Source organism: the organism of the source record quoted next, unplaced genomic scaffold (genome assembly GCF_019419815.1).
Source record: "Pyrus x bretschneideri cultivar Hongxiangsu unplaced genomic scaffold, Pyrus_bretschneideri_v1 Contig27, whole genome shotgun sequence".
Classification (NCBI taxonomy): Eukaryota; Viridiplantae; Streptophyta; class Magnoliopsida; order Rosales; family Rosaceae; genus Pyrus; species Pyrus x bretschneideri.
Window position 1 is genome coordinate 1,240,991 of NW_025999579.1, and position 26,217 is coordinate 1,267,207.

Consider the following 26,217-nt stretch of genomic DNA (forward strand, 5'->3'; position numbering starts at 1 on the left):
TTTGGACCAAATAACATGTAATGTAACGACCCGTCCCCAATTATTATGATTTTTATAATTTTTAAATATGAAGTTACAAAAATGCCCTTCGAGGCAAAGTGTTGACTTTTGTTGACTGTCGTGTTGTGCCACGTAAGGTTCATTTTCTTGGTGTATCCTCGTAGTACTCGTCACTACGAACGCGTGGGCGCAAACGGATCGTGATTTGGAGTTATAACGAATGAGATATTAACGTTTAAAGTCGAGGGAAAAATTATAAATTTATCTATTTCTAGAAAGCTCCAGATTTTTGGAGCGTAATCTAGACAACCACGTGTGTGGCCCAAATTTAAAGAAAGAAGGATGGGCGGTGGTGATGAATTATAAAGGAGAGAAATGAGGGAGGAACCGGACTAATGAGAAAGAAGAGAAAGAGAGAGTGACCAATGGGAAAAGAGAGCAAGGAGGGGAAAATAGAGAGGGAGAAAGGAGAGGAACCGACCGGGTTCCCTTTCGACCCACGACCCAGGTTGTAACCGGTGGGTTCTCAGGTGAATTTCACCATTTTTCTGACAACATGGGCCGATTCATCATTTCCAATCATCAATTATACTCTTCCTCTGCCATTTCCACTTGAAATTTGAGAGGATTGGGTTTGGAATTTAGGGGTTTTGCACCGGTGGGTGCGATGGTACGGGTTGCGATCCACCAAATCCGAAGGTACGTCAATCAACCACCACCATCAATAGACTTCCCTTAAGTCCTGAAACAAAGCCCATGCATTGATTGGGGGCGTCAGAGTTGTTTTGGGAGACAAATCAAGAACACCAAATTTAAGGGTTTCTGGCTGGTTTTCATGAAATTGAGGCTTTTTTCGGCCAAATTAGCCTTAGTAACAAGTATGAAAGTTGCTCCACTCATTGAGATCTTCATTCCTGTAAAGTTTGAGAATTTTTAGAAATAGTATAATTTTCCAACGAGTCAGGACGGTCGACCGCCACCTGTGGCGGCGCATGGGCCAAGATGTCCCCTGACCTTCCTAGACTAAATTTGAATACCTTGATTCCATTGGTGAAGTCCGATTGATGAATTTCCGTCATTTGAACGTAGTTTCATTAAGGTCCGCTGCTTGATTATTATAACAATCAACGATCCGACCATTGGATCGTCACCAAACTTTGATACATTATAATATGTAATATTTGAGGATGTTAAAAGCTTACGGATCGGGAATCCGACATACGGATCTTCCCGAATAGGATATGTAAGTTATATGTTCTATTGATTAGAATTCTATGACATGATTTGATAATTGTTCTAAGCACCGATCATTCGTGACAACTTGATGTTTGTGCTAGGGAGTTGTAGCGTGGACTACAGGTGAGTGGGCTTTTGGTTTTCTATATATATATATATATATGTTTCCCATAAACTGTTTTAAATGGAATTTCGTTTAAAATGCCATGTCATAATTGCTTTACATTTTAGCATATGCATTAGTATAGCTGTTCATAATGTTGCATGATACTGCGAAGGCCAGGTAAGTTCAGGTGAGTACATATTAATGATAATGGATGCATTGTTTGTGGTTATACGTAGATGCATTTAGAACTCATTATCCTGCACCCCGGTGTTAGTGCTCCCGCCTATGGCTAGGGTACAGTCCTTCACACGATGTTCACCTTCCGCACCACACGTTGACCTTGGATCCAAGTTTGGTGCACAACCCTATCGTACAAACCACATTAGGTGGTTCCGACTTGTGTGCAAGTTTAGAGTCGTACATGTCACATTAGGTGACTCCGACTAGATTGATGAGCAATAGGTTCAACTGTACAGGTCACATTAGATGACTCCGGCTGACATATCATTTTTACATTGATTTATTTCACCTAGCTTACTTATTTCATTGCTAAGACACTTGACATAGCATATGCTTGGTTTTCACTACTCTCAAGCATGATTTCTATATACGTATGTATTATTATTTTCTGGGAAATTATATGGGTTTTACGGTGAGGGGTTATAACGTTTTCAAAAGGTTTTTATTAAAAACTTTATTTTCAGGCCCACTCACCCTTGTTTTTGCGCCCCTCCAGGTTTTAGCTGCTGAACGAGGATTCTTGGCAAATCTTAGTATAGGTGGCTACCTTCGAGGGTATAATCCTTACCCACACTACTGTACTTTACTTATGCTCTGACGTCGTGTGTGAAATGGGTTCATCCCCGTTCATAGCACACTCTTGTCTTTAGATACTTTTAGGTTTAAATTTATTCCATTTTCCACATAACTATACTTTATGACTTCGTCACCTTCCGGGTGTCGGCCAGTACAGCTCGATTCGGAGTCCTAGTGGACATTCCGGATCGGGGTGTGTCATGTAAATTGGCACTTCATCGAGCCTTGGTAGGCCTAAGATCATTTGCCAAGTCATATTGGACGCCAATCGACGGATGCCAACAGCTTTCAAACGAGCATGTCGACTGATGTCAATAACTTTTGAGCAAGCATGCTAGCATATGCCAAGTGAACCTATCGAAAGATGCCCATAGCAACGCCTTCAAGGGCATGAGGCTAGCAGCTACCCTGCTCAGTGCCAGAGTCAATTCGTTAGGTAGTTGGAGGATAGCTTTTAAAGACATCTTAGATTTTCAAAAGGCAACACCCAACTCTTTTACAGAAAATTTCTAAGCTTAAAAGTCAACTGATCCACCTTGTCCCAAGTTGGATCCACCCCTGATAATATCAGCCAAAATAGCTGCTAATCTTCTTAGTTGTTGCTCACTTTTTTTTATAGTAGAATTCCTTTGATATATATCTTCACTATACAGGTCACCAAGTTAACATACAAGAATATTACATGGTGGAGAGATATTATATATTTGAACTAGCAATATCAAGATTATTATAAAATATATTCAGACGACTAACATGTATTAATTTGCTTTGTCATCTCAAGATTTGACAATGATTTGTTTTCTTTCTCTCTTGAGATGCTGCATGGCTCACACATTTGTTGAAATTTATTGGGTTTAATTGGACTTTTGAACAAAATGTAACGCATGCTATCAATCTGACTCTTGACCTCGTCGTATCTCAGTCCTCCAGATGAACAAGAAAATAATCTTTGATTCAAATAAGGAAAAATTAGTTTCTGGTCTCTAGTTTTTAATGTTTATTAATTAAGATTTTATCAGTTTTTATATTTTAATCAAAATCTTTAGCATTAATATATTATTGAATTACATGTAAGTTACATAATTTTTATAAAAATAAAAAAAAATTAGTAATTGATTTAGAGTTTTAATACTCACACCCTTATTAAACTCCTAATTAATTTTCAATTCAAACATTTCCCAAATAAAAAAATAAAATTAGAATAAGTTTGTACCCACTAAATTTTTACAAAAAAAATTCAATTTTTTAATCTTGTATGTATCCATTCTTAAATTTACCAATTTGTTAAAAATGTACCCTTTTTAATTTAAAATGTACCCCATTTTTAAGGGTAAATTACCCCTCAGGTTTGGGATTTATTACAACCGCATATAACATCTTCAAAATATTTTACTTTCATAACTCAACTACTATTTTATTTCAATATAGTACCTCTATTACATTTTCCATCCATTAATCCGTTAAAAGTTGATGTGACTGCCACAGTTGTGCCATGTGGCTGCCAAATGTGTGCCACGTGGCAAAAAAAAATGATTTACCCTTAAAAAAAACCCAAATTGAAACCCACCTCCGCGCAACCCATCATCCCTGCAAATAAACCCAGAAACCTTCCCCCCTCCCCCGACCCACCTCCCTCTCCTCCCATCACCACCGCAGCCCTTCCCCATCACCATCGCAACCCCCAGACCACTCTGTCCTCTTCACCTTCCTAACCCATCTTCTTCTTCCTTTCTCTTCATCTCCCCTTCCCTAGCCGAGACCCACCGCCGAAGACGACGCCGAACCGGAACCCAAATCCTTTTGTCTGAACCATTTATAGAGCCCCGCTTCCAACTCCTTCCCTTCCCTTAGCCCCCTCCCCCCGCCGCCATTCAACCTTTTGCCTCCCTCTCCTTCGCTATCTCCGACATCTCTCTCTTGTTATTTTGCATTTACTTGCTTTTTTTTTTTTGGTATTTTTTTTGTGATTCTTTCTGACTTGGTTTATGGGTTGGTGGATTTGTTTTAGATTTGATGTGAAGGGTTATGTGACGAGGTTTAGGAATCTTGATTGGGCTTGAACAAGCGGTGAAAAGAGTGCGTCTCTGGGGAGAGGGAAGGGATGGTAGTTAGAGTGGGCCCCATTGCAGCGAGTAGGTGGAGGAGGAGTGTGAGAATGATAGGGTTGGACATGGTGGCGGTGAGTAGAATCGGAGGTGGAGGGGTTTGGGCTCGGTGAAGGTGATGGGGGTCGGGAGGGGAAGGAGAAGATGGGTTTCTGGGTTTTCTGGGTTTGTTTGGTTTTTTTTTTTTTTTAAAAAAAAAAAAATAAATAGTGGAGGAGGAAGAAGGTGGGTCCGGAAGGTGAAGAGGGATGAGTGATCGCGGCCCGGGGGGGGTTTGGAAGGTTTCTGGCTTTGTTTGCAAGGGTGGGGGGTTGCGCGAAGGTGGGCCTCAATTTGGGTTTTTTTTTTGGGTAAATTATTATAATATTTTAAATAAATAAAAAAAATTATTTTTTTGCCAAGTGGCACATATTTGGCCACCACGTCAGCTCTTAACAGATTAATGGATAGAAAATGTAACAGATATAATATTGAAATAAAATAGTAGGTGAGGTATGAAAGTGAAATGTTTTGAAGATGTTGTATGTGATTGTAATAGACCCCAAACCTGAGAGGGTATAGTGTAATTTACGCCATTTTTTTTTTATATAAAATTTCATTCAATCTTTTCTGTAATCCATATTTGAAAACTTATATGGTACATTCCATTTCGTTGATTTGAGAATGTATCCATGTCAAGTTTAATAGAAGAAATTAATAATGTTATTAAGGCTAATTTATTTATTTATTTTATTTTATTTTTTTGCTTTTGAAAAATGTATCCATACTTTGGTACAATAATTTTTTGGTTAGTTTTGATGAATGTACCCATGTATATACACACACACACACAAAATATATTGGAGAGTTAATTCATCTTTAGTATTTTTAAGCCCATAAAATATGGGTTTTATAAAATATCATGTAAATAACTACAAATTTTATTTTTAATTTAAAAATATAATAGCCTACATAGAATAATTGAGTTCGCTAAATCCTTTGCCATTTGTAAACTCCTGAAATAAATTATGACCAAATTGCGCTGCCATCCCTTTCAATGGAGCAGGCCCTCCTTTGTTAGTACACATCCCCTAAAGCTATTATTCTAATCTTTTGGGGAGGATGTACACGAATTTGGTCAGGTATCAATAATGCCGATATTTTTGTCAATAATGTTGATAAAATAGTGAAACGGTAATGTTAAAAAGATTAAATTTGTAGATAAAATTTACAAACTAAATAATATGTTACCAATATGATTGAGTATGTTTATCAATGTTTTAAGTAATATTCCAATTATCAACTTACATGTCATTTAATTTATACAATTTTACTTACCAATTTAGTCACTCTAACATTAACTATAATGAAAACACGTCAATACGCCCTTCTATTGACGAAACAAATTGATACGTTTTTATATTGACTTACAATCTACCGTTAATATCAAGTATATCTCGTTCAAATGTTTACCGTAAATAGTGTATATCCCGTTCAATTGTTCACGTATATCCCGTTCTTGCGTTCACTGGAAATTTCTTCGGCAAAAACACACAGAAAAGTCAATTCAATATACTAAGCCATCGTCGTATCCATCTCTCACGAAAAACCCCACCCACTTCCCCTTCCGATGGTCAAATTAGATAATAATATTCTTCCCCTTTGATTTTCTTCCGTATATAATTTCATCCCACTAGCTTCCCAATCTCTCTTTTCAGCCATCAAAATATATTATTCTCCATGTCCCTTTGAGCTTCAACAAATTACTATGCCTACCCAGTTTCTCCTAAAACTACCCATCTCCTTCCTCATCATCTTCCACATTTTGATCACCGTAATATTACTCCCCACCGCCGCTTTCGGCGAGGATGATCCCCAATACACCGAGTGCCGCAGCTACTACAACTGCGGCCTCCTCAAAAACATCTCCTACCCCTTCTGGGCCACCGGCAGCCGCCCCCAACACTGCGGCCGCAAAGACTACGAGCTCACCTGCCGAGAAGATCAATACCCTGTCATGAAAATTAAACACCAGGATTTTCTTGTGTTGAACTTTAGCGGACAGTTTTACACCATGACAATCGCTCGCTCAGATCTCTGGGGCACCCCCTGCACTACCAACATTGTCAACACCACGTTGGACTACGACCGTTTTTCCTACGTCCAAGCTGTTCGGAACCTGTCGCTGTTCTACGGCTGCCCGCCGCAGAGCAAGTCAGTACTCAATAGCTTCACTTGCAAGGTAGAGGGTACGGACCACAATAGATCATACTATGTCGACGACTCTTTGTCGAGGATTCCTATGAAAAATTGGAACTCGTGCTATGCGAATATTCGAGTTCCGATTATGTGGGAGGATGTGGATGCTATGCAGCTGGAGAATGTGACGACGGGTGTGCTCAAAGAGGTTTTGAAACAGGGGTTTCAGGTGGCGTACGATGCGGAGTGGGAGCCGTGCGGGCGATGTTTAATGTCCAATGGAACCTGTGGATCGAACTCGAGTTATGATTCTTTTCTATGCTTTTGTGGGGACGGACCTCATGATCAGACGTGCCCAGATGTTGATGGTACGCATATGCTCCTATTCCTTAATCTATCTATTAATTACTTGAGATCAATTTTCTTGGTTTAATATAAGACTAGATATGTTACTTAATGTTACAGTCTAGTGGTAATTGATAGGTCTTAGTTTGATTTTTGCTAAAAGCGAGTTTAAACTACAATATTGCTAACACATGTAAGGCTTAGCCCCTCCTTCACCCCTTTAGTATAGATAATATATATAACAATTAAGGATGAATCCAGGTGAAATAAGAGTTTATTTTTTTATTTTTTTTATTTTGGAGTTTCTGTCAATTAGTCAAAATTAGACAACATCAAATATTCAACTCTGTTGGCAATGACTGAATAAATTGTCCATGATGATGTAACTAGGTTTCAGATTATAAGACATAATTGGGGAATGCTTGGTTAGTTTGGGTTTCCTATCTTATCTAAATTCCAAAGGCATATAAACCTCCCTGATTGGACATGGACGGTAGACACCAGTAGTGATGCTTCTTTGACTAGTCATCGCCATCTAAAACTTGTGGACAAACCAGAAGGTTTGTTACCAGTCGTTGGTGAAAACACATGCCACGTCGGAATTGACCAGTCAAAGGTCAACGAGGTTAGCAAGGAATTCTAAGATTTTAAATAGTTCACACTTCACGTAACAATTGATCTTGTGATTCTTTCAACAGACAATTTCTCCCCCTTCTGACTGAGATCAGATTAGGTGTAGTGGAGCAAGATTGCTATTAAGTCTAACAGAGCACATTGTAATTAGGGTTGAATTAGGAGAAATTCTTACGTCCGGCTATTTTTACATTTTTTTTTTTTTTTGTGCTTGTGTTACACATGCAGCTGGATATAAGAATATGTTAGACTTTGCACACCCACACCACACGTCCGTATACAATTTACAGAAAAGCTCATAATGATCCATCCCATGAATTCTAGCGTCTCCCACCCCGACTTGATCCCATCCCTTGTGTCTTGGCCGAAAGTGTCACACCACGTGACGTTTGGACCAAAAACTTTCTCCTTATTCAGACATTTAGTGAGATCGAGTTACATGAAATGGATTGAATTAAGTCCAAACTAGATACTATGCATATCATAGTGTAGAATTAAGTTAGTGTATAACCACCCCCATGTTGTATTATTGTTAAACACAATTACTATGAGTCATAAGTCTTCGATTCAGTGCACGTCTCCATCATCTTAGAGCAAATGTTTTGTTACTTTTGTGGCATGCAGCAGAAAGAAGAAAAGTGCTCAAAATTCCCTACTTCTTTCTACACTTTCGGTTCAACCAAACCACAAATCTCAACTTTCAAGCAAATCCACCGAAACATATGTAGTGCTGCATCACTCATTTTATTGCCTACCTCAAAATTGAAAATTTCTACCCTATTTTTTGGTCGGTTCGAATCTGTAATGATCCTTACCTAAACAAAAACATTTGGTATTTTCGTTTGCTATCCAAAAGTTTAGGAGGAGGGGAGGCTATACCCCATTTCAGAGCCAGGCATATATCATTTTTTTTTTAATTTTGTTAACTTTCGAGAACACTTCGGTTTTCAGTATATTTCAATTTATTTTCGGTCTTTGTTCGATAACTTTCAATTTTCATCGAATTTGGTTCAAGTGTAGGTATTTCCTTTTTCGGCATTTAGCATTGATTTTTCTGAATCTCATTCCTTGTTCAAAAATCAAAAGGCAACATTATTGCCAATAATGTATTGCTTCACTAAATATTATCAAATACTAGTTTCTCGAGGGGTGTCCAAATCACCAAGAACGTAGTGGAAAACAAAATATTGCCATAAATTATTTTGTTTGGTTTTGGGTTTTCCAGCATTTGCTACCAAAATACCACAAAACTCCAAAATCAAAGTCTTATTTTATATGATTATCTTGTCTGGTCCTTCTTGGCAAACTTTCCACCAAAAAGCTGTACATCATTTCTGGACGGTGTTATTCCTTTGGAATGAAATAATTACCTTGTTCAAGCACAGCATATTTAATTGTCAGAAAATGCTTTAGCTCTTCCAGCAGCAGTTTTAAACGAATCCAAAATCTATTTAAAAGCTTTCCTTCTCTGTTTTCTTTATATATCATGAATCTCCTCCATATCATTGTTGTCACCATCATCTTCACAACCTTCGCCAACCGAGCTTTCTCCGTAGACCGAAGCTTCGAGCGCTGCGAGCCTCAAACGTGCGGGCATGGCCCGAACATAAGCTACCCTTTTTGGCTTTCTGGCAACCAAGACTCCTTCTGTGGTTACCCTAGCTTCAAGATCACCTGCAACGGAAGATTTCCGGTACTCAGTATTTCCGGCGATGAGTACATCGTTAAAGAAATCTTTTACTCAAACCATTCGTTTGTGCTGGCCAACGCTGCTTGGGTCTATGATGAGAAATGTCCAATCCCTCTCCACAACTTCAGCCTCGAACGAACGCCTTTCAAGTATAGTTCCAATAACGTCAATTTTTCCTTCTTTTATGGTTGCCCTGAAGAACCTTCGGAATACATGCTTCCATATCCCATTGACTGTGCTAGCAACACCAGCCATCACTCTTTTGCTATTTTTCACATGGAGGTAGTTGAGCGCATGAACTATTCGTTAGACTCGTGCCAGTCTTCAGTTCATTTGCCTTTCGATGATGCTGTTAATGTCGACGCATTGATGCAAATGAACTACACCGAAATCTTGAAGATGGGGTTCATTTTGAATTGGACTGCGCAGAACTGCAGCAATTGCCAGAGGAGTGGCGGGCGCTGTGGATTCGATAACAATGAATTCGTGTGTTTTTGCAGTGATCGACCTCATGTCAAAACCTGTGATGATGGTACTGCTGTAGCAAACTTTTCCCTTTTAGTAATGCTTGAGTTTTTCAGAAAACCTGCGCACAGTAAAGATTTCTTCTGTATAGTATTTGTGTTTGTAGATAGCCTTGCTAGTTCGCGTTAATTATCGTATATAGAGCGGTGAGAATATGCGTGTTTGAGGTTTAAGTTTGTATCATAACTATATTCTAAGAATTCTGCTTGTTTGATTTCTTTTGCAGACAATCCTTGGAACTGGAAGAGGAAGGTTATTGTAGGTAATATATCAGCAAACCCCGTTGTTTCTTCAATCCGTAATGTTCTATCACATTTCTCAATTAGATTATATTCACTAATCAGTATCTAATTATCAACGTTGCAACCTCTTATCAGGTGTTTGCACAGCTGCTGCTACCGTCGCTATAATGTGTATTATTTTCTTTGTATACCAACGCCGAAACAGAAAACCATATGATCCATCGTCCTTCGTAACTCGAAGCATCCTTTCGAGTACCTATTCTATGGACGACGATATGGAGAAGGGAAGTACCTACCTTGGAGTACATATTTTCAGCTATAAGGAACTTGAAGAAGCAACTAATTATTTTGATTCTGCGAAAGAACTTGGCGATGGAGGCTTTGGCACAGTTTATCATGGTAAGATCACAGATTTTCTTAACCGTTTTATGAACCCTTCCAGTTCTTAATTTTATAAATTTCGTATATAGGAAATGTGCACGATGGGAGAGCAGTTGCAGTCAAGCGTCTATATGAAAACAATTGGAAGAGAGTTGAGCAGTTCATGAATGAAATCGAGATTTTAGCTCGCCTGCGCCACCAAAATCTTGTGTTGCTCTATGGTTGCACCTCTCGACACAGCCGTGAACTCCTCCTTGTGTACGAGTACATTCCTAATGGAAATCTTGCTGAACATCTTCACGGAGGAAGAGCAAAACCTGGCGCACTTCCATGGCTTACTCGAATAAACATTGCCATTGAAACCGCAAGCGCACTGTCATATCTTCATGCATCTGACATTATCCACCGTGACGTGAAAACTACGAATATTCTTCTTGACAACAACTTCGGTGTTAAGGTAGCAGATTTTGGACTATCTCGCCCCTTCCCCATGAATGTCACGCACATCTCAACTGCTCCACAAGGGACTCCGGGTTATGTTGATCCCGAGTATAACCAATGCTACCAGCTTACGAGTAAGAGTGATGTCTATAGCTTTGGTGTGGTGCTGATTGAGCTCATATCATCCATGCCGGCTGTTGACATCACGAGGCATCGACACGAGATCAATTTGTCTACCATGGCGATCAACAAGATTAAAAACCATACATTACATGAGCTTGTAGACCCATACTTAGGGTTTGAGTCGGACTCAACAACACAAAAAATGATCATTGCTGTGGCAGAACTAGCATTTCGCTGCCTGCAGACTGACAAGGACGTGAGACCTTCTATGGTTGAGGTGCTTAACGAACTGAAGCAGATACAGAGCTACGATTTAAACATACAAAAAGCAAAGGAGATTGATATTTCGGCCGATGATAATGTGCCGTTAAAGAGTGATCCGCTGCCACCTTCACCAGATTCCGTGGCATTAAGCTGGACTAGCGCGTCTACGTCACCAAAGGGCAGCGGTAAACTTTTTCGTTCTCCGCCATAAGTGGTGGCTGTCATTTTGTATTCATCTACTGAACTTGTGATTTGTTGAATGAGATGTATATATTATGTGAGAGCTGACAAAGATTTATGTATGCTAAGGCAGGTCCTTGTTTTTAGGCTACATGCTTTATCTCTTTTGTTTCAACTAGCTTATCCTTTTAACGAGGTAATTGTTCTATTCGTTATGGGAAAACTTTCATCCTTGTTTTTGAAGGAAGACGGTAGTGATATTCACATACCTATTTTTACTTCTAATCATACACTCTTGTTAATTTTTGTCCATTGATCTTTTTCAATCCATTTTTTGAAGAGGGTAGTGATATTCACATACCCTTTTTTACTTCTGATCATGCACTCTTGTTAATTTTTGTCCATTGATCTTTTTCAATTCATTCGATTCAACGGTTGGAAATTGAGAGTGGGTGTGAGAGGTAAAAATGGGTGTGTAGATAGCACCACCCTTTGAAGAATGTAGAAGTCTCAGACCTGATCAAATCAGATACAACTTATATTGAATGGTTTCATCATTAATTGTATTTAACCTTTTGTGTGTGTGTGTATAATATTTATGTTTGAAAGTGTTTTTAAAATGATTGAAAACGCTTTTGTCAAAAACACTTTTGTCAAAAACACTTTTAGGTTCTAAAAGCACTTGAAGTGCGCATTTTGGAAACTGTGTTTATAGTAGGAAGTACTTCAAGTGTTTTTTAAGGATTCACTTGTATTTTTACCAAACACAGATGGCTATTCAGTGTGATTCCTTTGTTTTTGTTTCCTTTATTTTTGTCTGGGTAGAAAAGGTGAAGATCAAGAAAGAAAGCCAACAAAATGTGCAGAGACACTTCTTATTTGTTGATGACTGCAATGGGCTCCATCTGCACAATCTAATGACACACATACCCTTTCATGATATTATTAATTTTTTGATAATACATTCATAGGTATTTACTATTTACATATAGAGAGCATAGTGATGTTGTAGGATTCATACAACCGACCTTACTTAGTGGAATAAGACTTTGTTATTGTACTATTTACATGTACATCAATCTAAAGTAAATGCAGATAAACTTGTCAGCCCATCATGAACTCCCATTTGATAGCTAATCAAAGGCCTTGAGATGTTAGATCACCATCTGATGACGAGTCGGATATGCTACACTTGATATTTTCCACCAGTGGACTGAGCAGATATGGAGATGAATTTATCTGCCAAATATTGTCACTGGTACTATTGGTAGCTGCAGTGCACTCAAAGTTGATGCTGCTTGTGCTTGGTAGGTAACCGACATTGATAGATTTATGATGATGATCAGCTGCGCCTAAATGTCCATTTTGTTGATCGAATGCTCTCATGACCATTGCCTGATGATGGTGATGAGGATATTGCTCCTCTATATGATTACCTGTTAATGTAAACACGTCCAAGTTCAAAACACATATATAATGCTAACAAACTGGAGTACGGTAGCAGCAAAAGGAATTTCCGAAGACCATATGAATCAAATTAATGTCATAATAATTGGAATCGTTTATTTTTTTTTTTTAAAGATTATCTTTATAAAAAATTCATTTAATTTGAAGATCATTTAGTCATCCATATGCATTAAAGAAATTGACACGAGGATGACTACTTGTTACTATAACCGCCGATTTGTTCGATACATACAGATGGTCAAATCACCTCCAAATAAAATCAATTTCTTTTAGAAATGATCTTTAGATGATGATGATAATGATAGAGGGAATAGACAGTTCCAATTATAATGTTTGTCTGAAGAAATGATGTCTTGTTAAAAGGGAACGGTAAGAGGGAATGCGGACTTCCTCATTAGGAATGAGGGATTCTTAAGATTATAGTATACCTTGTGTCAATAAAGCGGTCTCATTCAACGGTGCATCAACAACTTCCAAGGAATTCCAGTTTGCATAGGCTTGCCTCACTAGATTCTCAATGTAGGTCTGCAAATTCCAAGAGAAAATTGAAGAACAATAGTTAGGCTTAAGGTTAAGGAGGAGTTCCTCCACAAATACTTCGTGACCTATTCAAAAAATTTTGTGCTTGTGATTGGAATCATTTATATTATAAATCACTATGTAAAGATCATCTCTACAAAAAAATCAATTGCAACTAAGATATTGTAGTCAATCAATTGTAGCAAATAGATAGATGGTTTGTCATACTTTTACCAAATCCGTCCATTTGTTTTTATACAGTTTGATAACTAAATTATCTTAGTAAATGATTTTTTGTAGAGATAATCTTTATATAGTGATTTGTAATATGAACAACTCAGATAAACACGATGTTCTGTAAATATGCCACGAGGTATTTTAGGAGGAGTTCCTCAAAAGATAGCTCTTTCTCTATTTTAAAAAAAATGACAATAGCAAGTGATTGATTATATGAATTAACTCATACCCTATTGATATTGTTGAGATTTTGAGTGGGGAAATTTTGGCCATCAACCACAGCCCTCAACACTTGACAGATAGGATTTAAGGAAATTGAGAAATGAGGACCGCGAAATATGAATATTTTGTTACTCATCACACAGGTTCTGGCGTGCTTTATTGTCACTTCCCACATTTTTTCAGACATTCCGACCCCTAAAATCTGGTTTAAAAACAGCATTTTGAAAGGAAAAAAAAAAAGAAAAGAATTGATATTAATTAGCCAGTTAGTTAGCATAAGCATGAAGAATATAAATTACCTGTATGTATGAAGATATTTTATATGTACCTTTCTTAGCTTTGACCGGTCAACGACAAACAACTTCAAGAAGTCTTGTACCGTGTGAATGTTCTCTGAGACTAGCTTCTTGTGAAAAGCTCCATCCTTCCCAATCTTCTCCAGGCGCCAAACTTCATCTTCCAACATTGGTGGATGATGCTTTTTGTACACTTCACAGAAAAATTCGAACTTAGTTATTTTCTATGACATGAGTGAATTGATAACACTATATAACAGTGTGACAGTCACATCAAAAACTTCTTTGTATAATGTACAAAATTGATTCATCAACTTCTAGTTTTCTTCTCTTTAAGCCATAACATGCGGAAAACTTTTGTTCCATTTTGCATTTCAAGAATTACAAACATTAGTAAAAAGACAAAATCAAGTATCAAAGTAACTCTCTTTCGTTTAATATACTTGAACATTGACTTGACTTGAACATATATTTGATTTAATTGGAGCCATAGGCAGATCATGAAAATAATTCTTCTAAAACTAATAAATACGCAAACCCAGGGATGTTTGTTGACTCAAACAATTCACTTGTTTTGTTTTGACGTGATGCATGAAAGGGAAATGTTGTATTAGATTATGCAAATGGCAATTTATATATTGCCAAGGTGTTATCACTGAGTGTGAACATGATCTTCCCTCATAATTCCACGAGACAAAGCAAATATGAAAGCATGTGACAAATGAATGTTAATGGTTTGTGCTTGTTATGGTTGACTCCATTTAAAGATGAGTATCTCTATACCAGAAATAATATGCCCTAAAATCGATGATCTTTTATTTTTACAACACTCATCAACTAATTAGGTCACACAATGAATGCGGTGGCACAACGGATTTTCTCCTCTAAAAGACTTAACTGACAAATACATTCATGTACTTAAAAGGATAGAAAGTTAGAAACTATATATATATGAATTTGTTTTACAAAAAGATTAACGGTTCACAATAACGATAATAGTTAGTAAGTAGTAGAAATGATGGTCATGATCATGAAAAAACGTAGAAAAAGTTTATGAGATAAAGAAAGTATAAAGATCATGCATAAAATACTTACATTCTCCGCGATGATCTTTAACAACGAAAGCATCGGTCATGGCCTCACGGATCCTTGCACCTTGATAGCCTGTGCCTGGAGTCACTCTTGCTCCAAGCCTAAACTTTCTGCTCCTAATCCAGCTCGAATTATCCGTAAACTCGATCTCCCCAACAGTCGCAAACCCGTCTCTAGCCGTAACATTTACATCCCCGGTAAGCAATGGCCTCTTGCCAGTTCTCTCCCTCAAGACGTTGTTATCAAATTCTTCGCTCGTCCAATTGTCGCTGTCTCCCTTCGGGAAGTCCCCGTCGAGAACAACAATTTCGACTTTGATTGGATTCGGATGATTGATTGGCACCATTTGATTAGCTCCACTACTTTTATCCACGACCAAGATTTGAATTGGGTTGTTGTCTTCATCGGATATCTTGCTTGCAGTGAAGATTGGGAGTGAAAGGCTCTTAGCAAAGACAAGTTGTAAGCTGGATTGTTCTAGGGTTTGGATTCTCAGCGATGGTTGCCTTGCCAATGAGTGCAGTGAGCACCGTCTTAGAACGTGTTCAACCTCTTCACTCACCTGAAAACAAATCCAAATCAAATTAGAGATGGCTTTAATTTAGAAAATATCAATATAACTTGGATCGTTTCGATTAAAGGGTACTAGTACATAAACTAGCCCTTAAAAAAAGTTAAAATCTCGCTACATATATTATATATATGATTTTGCAAGATTTTCAAGAGAAAATATAGCTAGGGTTTACGTACCACTCTTCTAAGCAGAGGCTCGAGGGATGAGAAAAGGTTTTGCATCGAGTTCACCAAAACCACTTCTCCGATCACACTGTCAAGAATCAAGAACAATTCAAACATTTTAAGATCAGAAAACGTTTTCTTCGATTTCTAGATTCGTAAAAAAGAAAACAAAGAAAAAAATTACTAAAAAAATCATGCAGTTCATGGGAAATCAAAGATAAAGATTAGTGCATAATTAGTTGTTAACTAAGATTAGTAGACGTACGAAGCAAAAGAAGGTCTAGGTCTTTTCCGGTTGTCATCTGGCTGATCTTGGTCGGATTCTGCATCATTAGAAAACCTTTTGGCGGCCATTTTCTCAAAATATACAACTCCAAAGAATCACACAGGAGAGAGATACTAGAGAGAGAGAGAGAGAGAGAGAGAGAGAGAGTGATGAAGGAGATCGGTGAATATAAAGGGTTTAGGGATTGCCACATGCAGCCATGGCTAGATTTATATAAATATATACATAAAGAATGAGGAAAAACTGATGGGTTGGTATACTAATATAAAAAGTGAAGTTTCTGGGAACGGCAAGGGAACCAGCTAGGCAGGAGAGAAATGAGGTGACCTAGGTTTAGCCACACATTACGCTCGACTTTTTGACGTCAACTTCTATAATTTTGTCTATAATTTGCTTCATATTAAACCCTACCGCTGCTGCTGCGTTGCTGTATGTCTTTATTTGGTCTTGGTCTTGTTCATCTGGTCCTACCCATCACAAAGTCAAAAGTCTAACGGTTGAGATGCATACACCGTCGTGGAAGGGGTTCAACATCAAACCATATCAACTATCAGATCTATGTGTTAGAAAATCTCTAAGATTAAAATCTTAATTAAGTAATCAGATAATTATTCAATTACAAACCTTAAAAACTTCTATCCTCATAAAAATGACTAACAATGTATATCAAGTTAAATTAGAAAAAAATTGGTAATAAATCTATTTATGATTACTATTTCTATCATATTCTATTTCTTTATATATTTAAGGAGATTATATTCACACACCCTAAATTACTTTTTCCACACCCTTTTAATTTTTTAATATTTTTTATCAAGTGTTAATGTTGTGTAGAAAATATTAAAAAAATTAAAAGAGTATGAGATAAGTAATTTGGAATGTGTGAATATAATCACTCTGTATCTATAATAGAAGTGATCTCAAACGGTTAATCAATCGAGTAATATGATTAATGCATTGAATATCTATTGTAAGACACAAAATTTATGCGATAATATACATGTCTATATCACAAATTTAAAATTAATTTATATGTGGAAATATTGGGGGGCCAGATGGCCGTGTACTGTAAGTACATCGATGTTACTATTAGTCAATAACTACATTTCTCAGAAGGATCTAATTCATTTTTCATGTAGGGCCTCTAAATTGTGTGACGTTTTGATTAATTAACTACTATGCTATAAACTTATAACAACAAATGCTCCATAGTAAGACAAAAGGTGAAATAGTACAAGAAAGGAAAGAGACACGTATTGCTCCTTTTGCCAGGAAGCTTTGAGATCTTTTGGATGTTGAAACTTGAAAGTAAGTTAATTTATATGTTGAGCCTAACAGTTTATGTGTTCTCACGTCACTTATTATGTATTGTTTACATATTAAACTTAAATGATCTCACACGAATTTCAAATTCTGATTTGCCTGCCGTGGAAAATGAATTCTTATGCATACAAGCCAAGAATATTTCGAGGAAAGTTTGCTGAAAGAACCAAGGTAATTCCTTACTTTAAGGACTGCGTTTGACTGAATATGCAATATTTTTCCTTCTGTACGATTCAAAATTACGTAGAACCCCCATCTACATATTTTGGGTTTCTTCTACTTATTTATGAAATGGCCTAGCTTAAGCAACCCAACCTCTATTCACATACAGACTTGGGCCTGGCAGGGTGTCAAAGTTTTGAACAAAATCCGGGTCTAGCCACAGCCCACGGAGGGCTTGGTAAATAACAAATATATCATCAACCCACCGGATCTCAAGTTCAAACATTCTCACGCTAAACTAACATAATACCATCACTTGTATTTGGAATAAATAAATATGTCCTCACATGCAAACGGACTGGTTGATAATTTGCCCTAACTCTACAGACATTTTTGGGGTTCATTCGTGAATAATGATAAGTGAGATATTTTGGGTTCGATTTTCGTTTTTGAACCACATTATTGCTAACCCATTGTGAGGCTTAGCTCACTCCCCTATCCCCCTCAGTGTAGATAATATTGTTTGTTAAAAAAAAAAAAAATTATTTCTACCCTACTCGATTACAAAAGGTAAGGGCATTATTGACTTTTTAATCTATCATTTGCACTTTCAGTTACACAATTTTACAGAATCAATTAACCCCATATCATTGTGTTATTGTCCTTAAACGTTATGTTCTAAAGAGTGTACACAAGTCTTTTTCTGTTTGAGATGTGGTGTTCTGCTCAACGATACACAAGAAGGAAAAAGAGGATGTCACAAATATCACTGTCACATCCTGGTCTGAGCCCTCACCACATTCCGAGCTCGACTCCACAGTAGCACGATATTGTCTGCTTTGGGCCCTGATCACGCCCTCACGGTTTTGTTTTTGGGAACTCACACGAGAACTTCCCAGTAGGTCATCCATCCTGAGATTGCTCTCGCACGAACTTGCTTAACTTCGAAGTTCCAATGAACTCCGAAGCCAGTGAGCTCCCAAAAAACCTCGTGCTAGGTAGAGATGGGAAATACATATAAGGCTTACATAATCTACTCCCCTGGGCGATGTGGGATGTTACAATCCACCCCCCTTAGGAGCCGACGTCCTCGTTGGCACACATCCGACCAAGGATTGACTCTGATACCAAATTGTCACATCCTGGCGCGGGCCCCCACCACATCCCTAGCTCGACTCCACCGTAGCACGATATTGTCCGCTTTGGGCCCCGACCACGCCCTCACGATTTTGTTTCTGGGAACTCACACGAGAACTTCCCAGTGGGTCACCCATCATGGGATTGTTCTCGCGCGAACTCGCTTAATTTTGGAGTTCCGATGAACTCTGAAGCCAATGAGCTCCCAAAAGACCTCGTACTAGGTAGAGATGAGAATATACATATAAGGCTTACAAGATCCACTCCCCTAATCGATGTGGGATGTTACAATCACGTTATATCACAATCATTTTGAAAAATTAACCTTATACACCTCAAATTACCCCAACAAGTAAAGAAAACAATTTCTAGAGCTTGGCCTTTATTTATTTATTTATTTATTTGATTTGCTACCCACAAAAGCTACTGAGAAAAACAACCATAAGCCTTTTTAGTTTACGGAGAAATGAATGATGAGAAAAGAAAAGAAAACCTCTAAGCCCTAAAAATCAATTGAATCTCATGATCTTTGGAGCAAACCTCAACAGCCTATCTAAAGAGTGTGGCAAGAACTTCCTTGCAAACAAATAGCAAATATTGGTTGGCTTCCCGTTGTACTCACAGTTGCTTCCATGTCTCAGCTTCTTCAAGAAGTCGATCGTTACATCAGTTCTCATAAACTTAGACGGATGGGGCCCACCCCTCGACCAGTCAACCCACGTCAACGTCCTGTTAGAATTCTTCTTCCAAAACTTGATGCTTACATACGTGGGCAAGTAGTGCTCATCGGAGTAGCATGGGGGTTTGCAATACCTTGTGAATAACGGGAAGTACTTATCATCCGAAACCATTGCGGTCGCGATCTCACGGTCCACTTCGAACCACTGTGAGCCTTTTCGCCACTGATCAAGTATGATATGAGGCCTCATTTTGTGCCTGTACCGGTCTCGGCCGACAGGGCCGGGAAGGTCGTAGGCCTCCACGAATGTTTGGTTTGAGTCCTTGAGATAATTGTAGACTATGTTGAAGTTAAAGAGTGGTATGCATGACTCTGAGAGGAGCACAAAACGTTGGTTGGAGAAGTCAAGCAAAGCATTGGCTAATAGGCGACGCTCTGCTTGCACCATGTTAGGTTGACCCCATGTCACATTCTGCACATTGAACTTCAGTTAGTAGTTAATCATTACACAGGAGAAAATGTTTTGTCATACAATCCGTAAAGTTATATAAGTCATTGATTCAAAAGTTAACAATCTAATAACTTAACATGTTTATCAACTGTTGACAATTTGATAACTTAACATGTCGGTAACTTAACATGTCCGACATCTACTGTTGATAGTCTGATAAGCTAGTATGTCTCATCCATCCAGGAAGAAAATATGACACATGTTATGCTTGTTAATTAAGAGGGACTAGTTAGCCTAGCTAGGTTGGCTTTCTCTAGAATATGATGTGTTACACTTTGCTATATACTTACTTTTTGTTACTTCCTAAGTACATAAAAGAAACTAAGAAAGAAACTAAAGGCCACTTTTGCTTACTTTTCTGAATTTGATACATTGCATATGCATGCATTACAAAGAGACAACATTACGAAAGGAATTTAGAAAGGTCTTGAAATGAATAGAATTCTGTTGCAGATAGTTACAAAAGGAGTAGAATCCAAGCAATGCACGGTGCAACAAAATAGAGTCCACCACTCAATCCATATGCCAAATTTATTAATATTTCTGAAATGTGAAATATATATATATCTACAGGCTTTATGAAAACATCTGGTGTGTGTCATTTGGTTATCTAGAAAGTGTTCATGTATAAGCATTATTTTAACCAAAAATTAAATCACCCCCACCAAATAATTTCCCAAAACTGATTTGTTATTTGTTCATCATGTCTTCACGACTTCTTCCGCAGTTGAAAATGATTAATTTGTCAAAAAATATCGTCGGGAAAAACTCATATAGACAGGTTTTACCCATGTTCTCCTGTCCAATCATTTCTTGACACTATATCAGTAATTCCAATTATTATAAGGATTAAAAGATGAAGATCTGCTTAGATTCTATAGTGTGTGTGTGTGTGTGTATCTTTTAAAGTGAATTAAGTTTAATGTATTCTGAAACTTAGATGTTATATATATATCGTTCCTTAAACATGATGCATTGAAAAGAATGTCAACTATCAATATTAATATTTTCAGTTCCTTTAAAAATATAAATAACTTCTGAAGAAAAGCCTACGTAATTAAGGGAAGGTAGATTTTTTATACTATCGTATCGTCTTTACCCAAAAAAAGGGAAGGTAGATTTTCATGGGAGCAGATCCTCTACGGAGTTCAAGGATCAAATAATTTGGACCTTTAAATTTGATTATGCGGTAAAAAATTATGATAGTTTTCAAAAGGTAGTAAAAAATTTAGCCATACGATCAAATTTTAAAGGCCAGAATTACATGACTCTAAGCTCCGAAGATGTAAGTCCTGAGAGGATCTGCTTCCGATTTTTATTGATAAACCTTTCATAATGCAGAATCACACATATACATACTTAAATAAACAAATGATGATTTGTACTTCCAAAGCCTTGTTATGCAAAATGAATATTTAAGTAATGCAACAACACTACAGACCAATAATATATAAAACATGGGCATGAAGTTCTCCACTGTATGAGGCATGTTATGAGGCAAGGTTGATGGCTTTTCCATATACAAACAATGGCCTCAACTCTCAAGAAAAATCAATTTGATTTTACTAGTTCTCCAAAAGGTGGTGTCTAGAAAATGGCTATCTAATTAATATGAAAAGAAGTAATTAAGTGCGTAGTATAAAATCTAAATATAAAAATTTTAAAAATTAAAATAATTGTAAAGCTTTAATGTAAAAAAAAAAAAAAAAAAAAAAAAAAAAAACACCTTTCTGGTGCAAATTTGAATGCGGAGAAAAGTTGAATATCAAAATTAAAGCAATAAGGTGTAGTACTATAGTTTAATAATTTTTTATTCTTTACTTGTAAACAAGAGATCTCAAATTTAATATTTAACTATGGATAATCCATTATGTGAATTAACTCAAACAATTTTAGACTGGGTAGAATATCGTTGTAACAAAAAGGAGAACACATCGCGTATGCAAAAAATTTAATGAAGCTAGCTGCTAGCATAAAGCATTCGACTCCATACCATCAGCTAACCAGACATAACTCACAGAAAGGTTGGCTTGGTAAGCAATAATTCAATCATTCTCTTCCATATCATTTAGTTTACAAAATTTAGTCTTCCTAACATTACCCTTCTAAATATAGCGTGGCGTAATTCAATTTGCTATATATGCATACACGCAAAGTCATCATTGCTTTGAACTACTACAAGTTAATCATATATATTCCCAATTTTTTCTGTAAATTAGATAAAAACACTAGTAACACAAATGCTTGACGAAAATTAATCAAGAAAAATTAGGATTGTAACATGATAAACTGACCTTACTCGGAACCCTCCTGCCATAAAAAACCGAGTTTTCAGGCATGGTGTCATTGAAATCCGGATTGGCATGGACATAAATGGAGTACAACCCTTCATGTCCTTTGAAGAACATTTCCCAGAGAGGAGCCATTGCCAGGCTCCCTCTCGTCAGAAACATGAATGCAACTTTCGGAGTCCGTTTAAATGGCAAACCTTGCCGTAGCGGCACCAGAGAAGCTCTCCACAACAGCTCATCGTCGTCCATTTCATGCAAAATATTCGGCGACTTAGTGTATTCTTTCAACCCTATTGGTGGTACCGGGCTGGCGGCAGAGGTTTTGGCTCTTGTTTGATTTGTTGGGATATTGAGAGATTGTGGTGGTGGTGGAGAAGAAGATGTTCGATTATTTGTTGGAATATTGAGAGATTGTGGAGGTGGTGGAGAGGAAAATGTTAGATTATTTGTTGACAAATGAGAGTATTTGTTTTGTGTTGAATAAAGTTGGAAGGGGAAATCTTTGAGGTAGATGCTGAGGGAAGCGCCGAGTGCTAAACCGAAAGCAAAGATTAGAAAACTTGAGACGATTTTATGGAGGTGGATTTGAGCATTGAGGAAGTGCTTTGGAAATGAAGGTGGTGGTTGGTGTTGCTGATGCTTATTCATCATTTTTTTGGGAGAGGGTTTTGAAAAATGAGAAGTGTTCTGATTGATTGGTTTTTGAAATGGAATGAATGAAATTTGCAAGCTTCAAAGAACTATTGGGGCTGCTCTCTCTCTCCCCCCTCTCTTTAAAAGATTCTTAAATTGATCTCGTCACACTAGTTTTTTAATTTTTTTTTTTTTTTCATTTGTTAACATGAAAGGTCAGGGTCATGGAGCCTTAAATTAACTCAAAAGGGAACTACAATTAAGATTGACAAGGACCGTCATCATTAATCAAGGATAAATCTTAATTCATAAAAAATATATAAAAAATGCATTTTGGTGTTCTGGATACATCGAATTTCTCGAAGGATTTAGTACACATAAAAGACTTGCTAAAAAAACGAGGAACAACAAAACATGGGTTGGGTTTTTTCTTTAAAAAACCCATGAGTTGGGATAAAAATGTTAATGAAGTTGTATAGTCGGTGGGGAGGACAATGTATGTAAAAGAAGGGGGTTGTAAGAAATATGGATTCCTTGAGTTATGTAAGAAATTAAGTCTTAAGTGGGATATAATCTGATTAAAAATGGAAGTATTTTAAAGTTTTATACAGCTTTGAAGTTTGAAGTTTTGTTGAAATTTGACCATATGAACTTTAACGAAAAACTCTTGTTACTGTTCACTTTAATGAAAAACCACATTTTTACACTAAAAAGTCAATCTTGATACTATTCACTTTACCATTTATTTTGTCTTTATCGTTAAAACTCAAAGTTTTCAAATATTTTTCATTAGTTTTCCTTATATTATAATCCATGATAGGGAAGAACTGGCTTCCAAATATATCCCTCAATTAAAAACTTTGTTTCTTTTGCCATTAAAAGAAAGGAAAACTAATTAAAAGGGCTTGAAAACTTTGAGTTTTAACGATAATGACAAAATAAATGGTAAAGTAAACAGTACCGAAAACTTTTCGTTAAAATTCCTTGAAAGAAATGAATGATAAAAAAGTAAGAATGACACTTGCCCTCCCCAGTTCTATATTTAAATTATAATAAATAAAAGATAGAAATTGATGAAGCCAAATAAAATATAGGGTCCAAGAACAATTCACCATGTAACATCTTAGAAAAACAGAAAACAAATCATCAACATGAATTTTGTTAATGACTTATTAGTCTCTAAAACGCTTGCAGTTTCCTTTCTCTTTTTAGATCTAAACTCTCGTACGCAAGTTAACGCTACATGTATAGCATAATGTGTTGCTATAATTAATACTAATTTCTTGTAAATCATGTGAGAAGACATAACTGCATAATAAAAACAATCAACGAGAGCTCTAAACTCTAAATCTAAACATGAAGTGTTTCTCCTGTCCAAAAATAATCACCTCCATTCATCTAAATTGCACCAAGTATTATTAGCTTTAAACATTTTAGGTTGAAGTATATATTATTATGGTGGAATTCATTGAACCAATCGATTATTTCCACACTCTAAATAGGTTGTAAACTTGTAATAACATTTTTATATAAGAGTAGGCTAGCTTTTGAAGTAACATGAGAGTTTGTTTATTTTTATGCCACGTGGGTGTTGTACGGTAATTGTCACTCTAATTAATGGGGTATATTACTTATTTTAGGCAAATTAATTATATTAAAAAATTTCCCAGGTCATGCCTTCCTGAGCTGCCACAGTTGAACATTGCTGGCTGCCCTACATGAATGCCAAAATTCACCAGGCATAACTTGCAGCCACCACATTCCTTTAAAAAATTTAATATTAATTATTACGTAATATGATAGATACGTGTTAATTTATTACATTTGTGATATATAAATAAAGTAATGTTATCTGGATATTCAATACGGGACGTTTGGTGATATACACTCCAATACAAAAGAATTTTATATACAAACGTATAATTATGAAACGAAAGAAAAATGAAATTTTATAATAACCCATTGAACTTCTTTTCACAACCAATTTAAAAGATTTTTTTTTTAATTCCTATATTACCCTTGAATAAAATTGAAGAAATATAAAATAAAGAAATTTCTTTCCACACCCAATAGGGGATTCTTATCCTCGTCACAAACCCCATGGCAACTTCAAATTAAACGACACCACCTTTTGCGTCGCACCGCCTTCCATGGTAGGTACAATTGCCTTCCACATGCTTTGACTTCGAACAACGTTCATAGAACATGAAGGCTCCCTCTTATCTCAACGCCTTCTTTTCGACGCCTCCGCCACCCCTTCTCCGTCAGACTGGCGGTCGTGGTTCCTCGTGTCGTCGGTTTTGTACGACGGGGAAATTTTATAAGCCTCATATCTGCATTCCATTCCACCAAATGCCAATTCATGACCAAATGGCAATTCATGAAGTAGAAGGGCTATTTCATTACCGAGAAAATTAAGATTTCACAATCAATTGACAATATGAAAAATAGTTCAACTTATAGTTCATGCAAGGTCCTTCTTCCCATCAATGTGGAACTCATTCTCAATCGTCCCTCCTCTCATCAATGCGGGACTCATTCTCAACACGCCCACTTACATGTGGTAAATTTTCAAGCCTACCACGTGGACAACACAACAGAGTGACGTGCATCACGTGTGGCAATTTGGCTTCACAAACGGGACAACCTGCTATGATATTATGAAGAAAGTTAAGGTTCCATCATAAAACCAATTGACAATACGAGGAGTAGCCCCACTTACTTATAAGCCCATACAAAGTTCCTCCTTTCATCAATGTGAGACTCATTATCAACCTATGAAGTAAAAAGGCTTGAACCTTTTTTAATCATTTGGATTCCATTCCACCAAATTCGTTTATTCAACATTACAACTAATTGCAATTGCCTGAAGGAGGGTTGACAATTTCTCTTTGGAAACGTCTAATAAAAAAACAAAAAGAAACAACGTAAAACGGAAGAGGAGGAGACGGAGAGGAGCTGCCCGCACAAAAGATTCACCGACATCGTGAAGAAGCCACCGGAAAGTGGTGGGCGCCGTAGATGTGTTAGGGCTTGATGTGGGTTGATTTTGTTTTAATTTATTTTTCACATTTATTTATAAGGATATAGACCAAAACGTAGCCCGTTTTGACACAAAATTCGTCTCCAACTGAGGGTTAGGCTAAAAGGCTTGCGCGACCCATTGGGCCATAAATCAGCCACAAGGCTTGCGGGCTGGCCAAAGAAAGCCATCCTAATTTAATCCAATCCAATGGTAACATGACGTCATCCTGACACTAGCTGACATCATTTTGACGCCATCTGACATCATGTAGCCAATGGAATTTAAATTTTTTGTTTAGACGAATTAAAAAAATTAAAAAAAAATTCTAATTTTT

At 37.0% G+C, this 26,217-nt stretch overlaps 3 protein-coding genes across 5 annotated transcripts; 1 reads left to right on the forward strand and 2 right to left on the reverse strand.

The window, feature by feature from the left end:
• The first annotated feature begins 5,662 nt into the window (after nucleotides 1–5,662).
• On the forward strand, nucleotides 5,663–11,416 carry LOC103950630 (LEAF RUST 10 DISEASE-RESISTANCE LOCUS RECEPTOR-LIKE PROTEIN KINASE-like 1.2). Of its 2 annotated transcripts, none has more exons than XM_009361858.3 (4): nucleotides 5,663–6,809; nucleotides 9,861–9,896; nucleotides 10,012–10,275; nucleotides 10,347–11,416. In XM_009361858.3, exons 1-4 carry the CDS (start codon nucleotides 6,011–6,013, stop codon nucleotides 11,294–11,296), a joined length of 2,049 nt encoding a protein of 682 aa, XP_009360133.2. In that variant the 5' UTR covers nucleotides 5,663–6,010; the 3' UTR covers nucleotides 11,297–11,416. The 2 variants fall into 2 exon arrangements, with proteins under 2 accessions (XP_009360133.2, XP_048443975.1); XM_048588018.1 differs by lacking the exon at nucleotides 5,663–6,809 and adding an exon at nucleotides 7,232–9,641.
• A 694-nt stretch (nucleotides 11,417–12,110) lies between these two features.
• On the reverse strand, nucleotides 12,111–16,355 carry LOC103937282 (protein SAR DEFICIENT 1-like). 2 transcript variants are annotated; one of them, XM_009347210.3, is made up of 7 exons: nucleotides 16,102–16,349; nucleotides 15,849–15,924; nucleotides 15,102–15,660; nucleotides 14,039–14,199; nucleotides 13,718–13,912; nucleotides 13,161–13,257; nucleotides 12,111–12,701 (listed from the first exon to the last, which is right to left on the reverse strand). In XM_009347210.3, exons 1-7 carry the CDS (start codon nucleotides 16,188–16,190, stop codon nucleotides 12,403–12,405), a joined length of 1,476 nt encoding a protein of 491 aa, XP_009345485.2. In that variant the 5' UTR covers nucleotides 16,191–16,349; the 3' UTR covers nucleotides 12,111–12,402. The 2 variants fall into 2 exon arrangements, with proteins under 2 accessions (XP_009345485.2, XP_048443939.1); XM_048587982.1 differs by lacking the exon at nucleotides 13,718–13,912 and having other exon boundaries at nucleotides 16,102–16,355.
• Nucleotides 16,356–19,186: 2,831 nt separating this feature from the next.
• On the reverse strand, nucleotides 19,187–22,474 carry LOC103937283 (glycosyltransferase BC10-like). Its single transcript, XM_009347211.3, has 2 exons — nucleotides 22,229–22,474; nucleotides 19,187–19,895 (listed from the first exon to the last, which is right to left on the reverse strand). Exons 1-2 carry the CDS (start codon nucleotides 22,472–22,474, stop codon nucleotides 19,254–19,256), a joined length of 888 nt encoding a protein of 295 aa, XP_009345486.2. The 3' UTR covers nucleotides 19,187–19,253.
• Between the last annotated feature and the right edge of the window lie 3,743 nt (nucleotides 22,475–26,217).

What these genes read in the sequence shown, in the direction of transcription:
- LOC103950630 (XM_009361858.3), top strand. Translation starts at nt 6,011, where the DNA reads ATGCCTACCCAGTTTCTCCTAAAACTACCCATCTCCTTCCTCATCATC. An exon ending in GACGTGCCCAGATGTTGATG is followed by an intron (nt 6,810 to 9,860) that starts GTACGCATATGC and finishes TTTCTTTTGCAG; the next exon opens with ACAATCCTTGGAACTGGAAG. An exon ending in GAAGAGGAAGGTTATTGTAG is followed by an intron (nt 9,897 to 10,011) that starts GTAATATATCAG and finishes ACCTCTTATCAG; the next exon opens with GTGTTTGCACAGCTGCTGCT.
- LOC103937282 (XM_009347210.3), bottom strand. Translation starts at nt 16,190, where the DNA reads ATGGCCGCCAAAAGGTTTTCTAATGATGCAGAATCCGACCAAGATCAG. An exon ending in AGCCTCTGCTTAGAAGAGTG is followed by an intron (nt 15,661 to 15,848) that starts GTACGTAAACCC and finishes ATTTGTTTTCAG; the next exon opens with GTGAGTGAAGAGGTTGAACA. An exon ending in GACCGCTTTATTGACACAAG is followed by an intron (nt 12,702 to 13,160) that starts GTATACTATAAT and finishes TTACATTAACAG; the next exon opens with GTAATCATATAGAGGAGCAA.
- LOC103937283 (XM_009347211.3), bottom strand. Translation starts at nt 22,474, where the DNA reads ATGGACGACGATGAGCTGTTGTGGAGAGCTTCTCTGGTGCCGCTACGG. An exon ending in GCAGGAGGGTTCCGAGTAAG is followed by an intron (nt 19,896 to 22,228) that starts GTCAGTTTATCA and finishes TTCAATGTGCAG; the next exon opens with AATGTGACATGGGGTCAACC.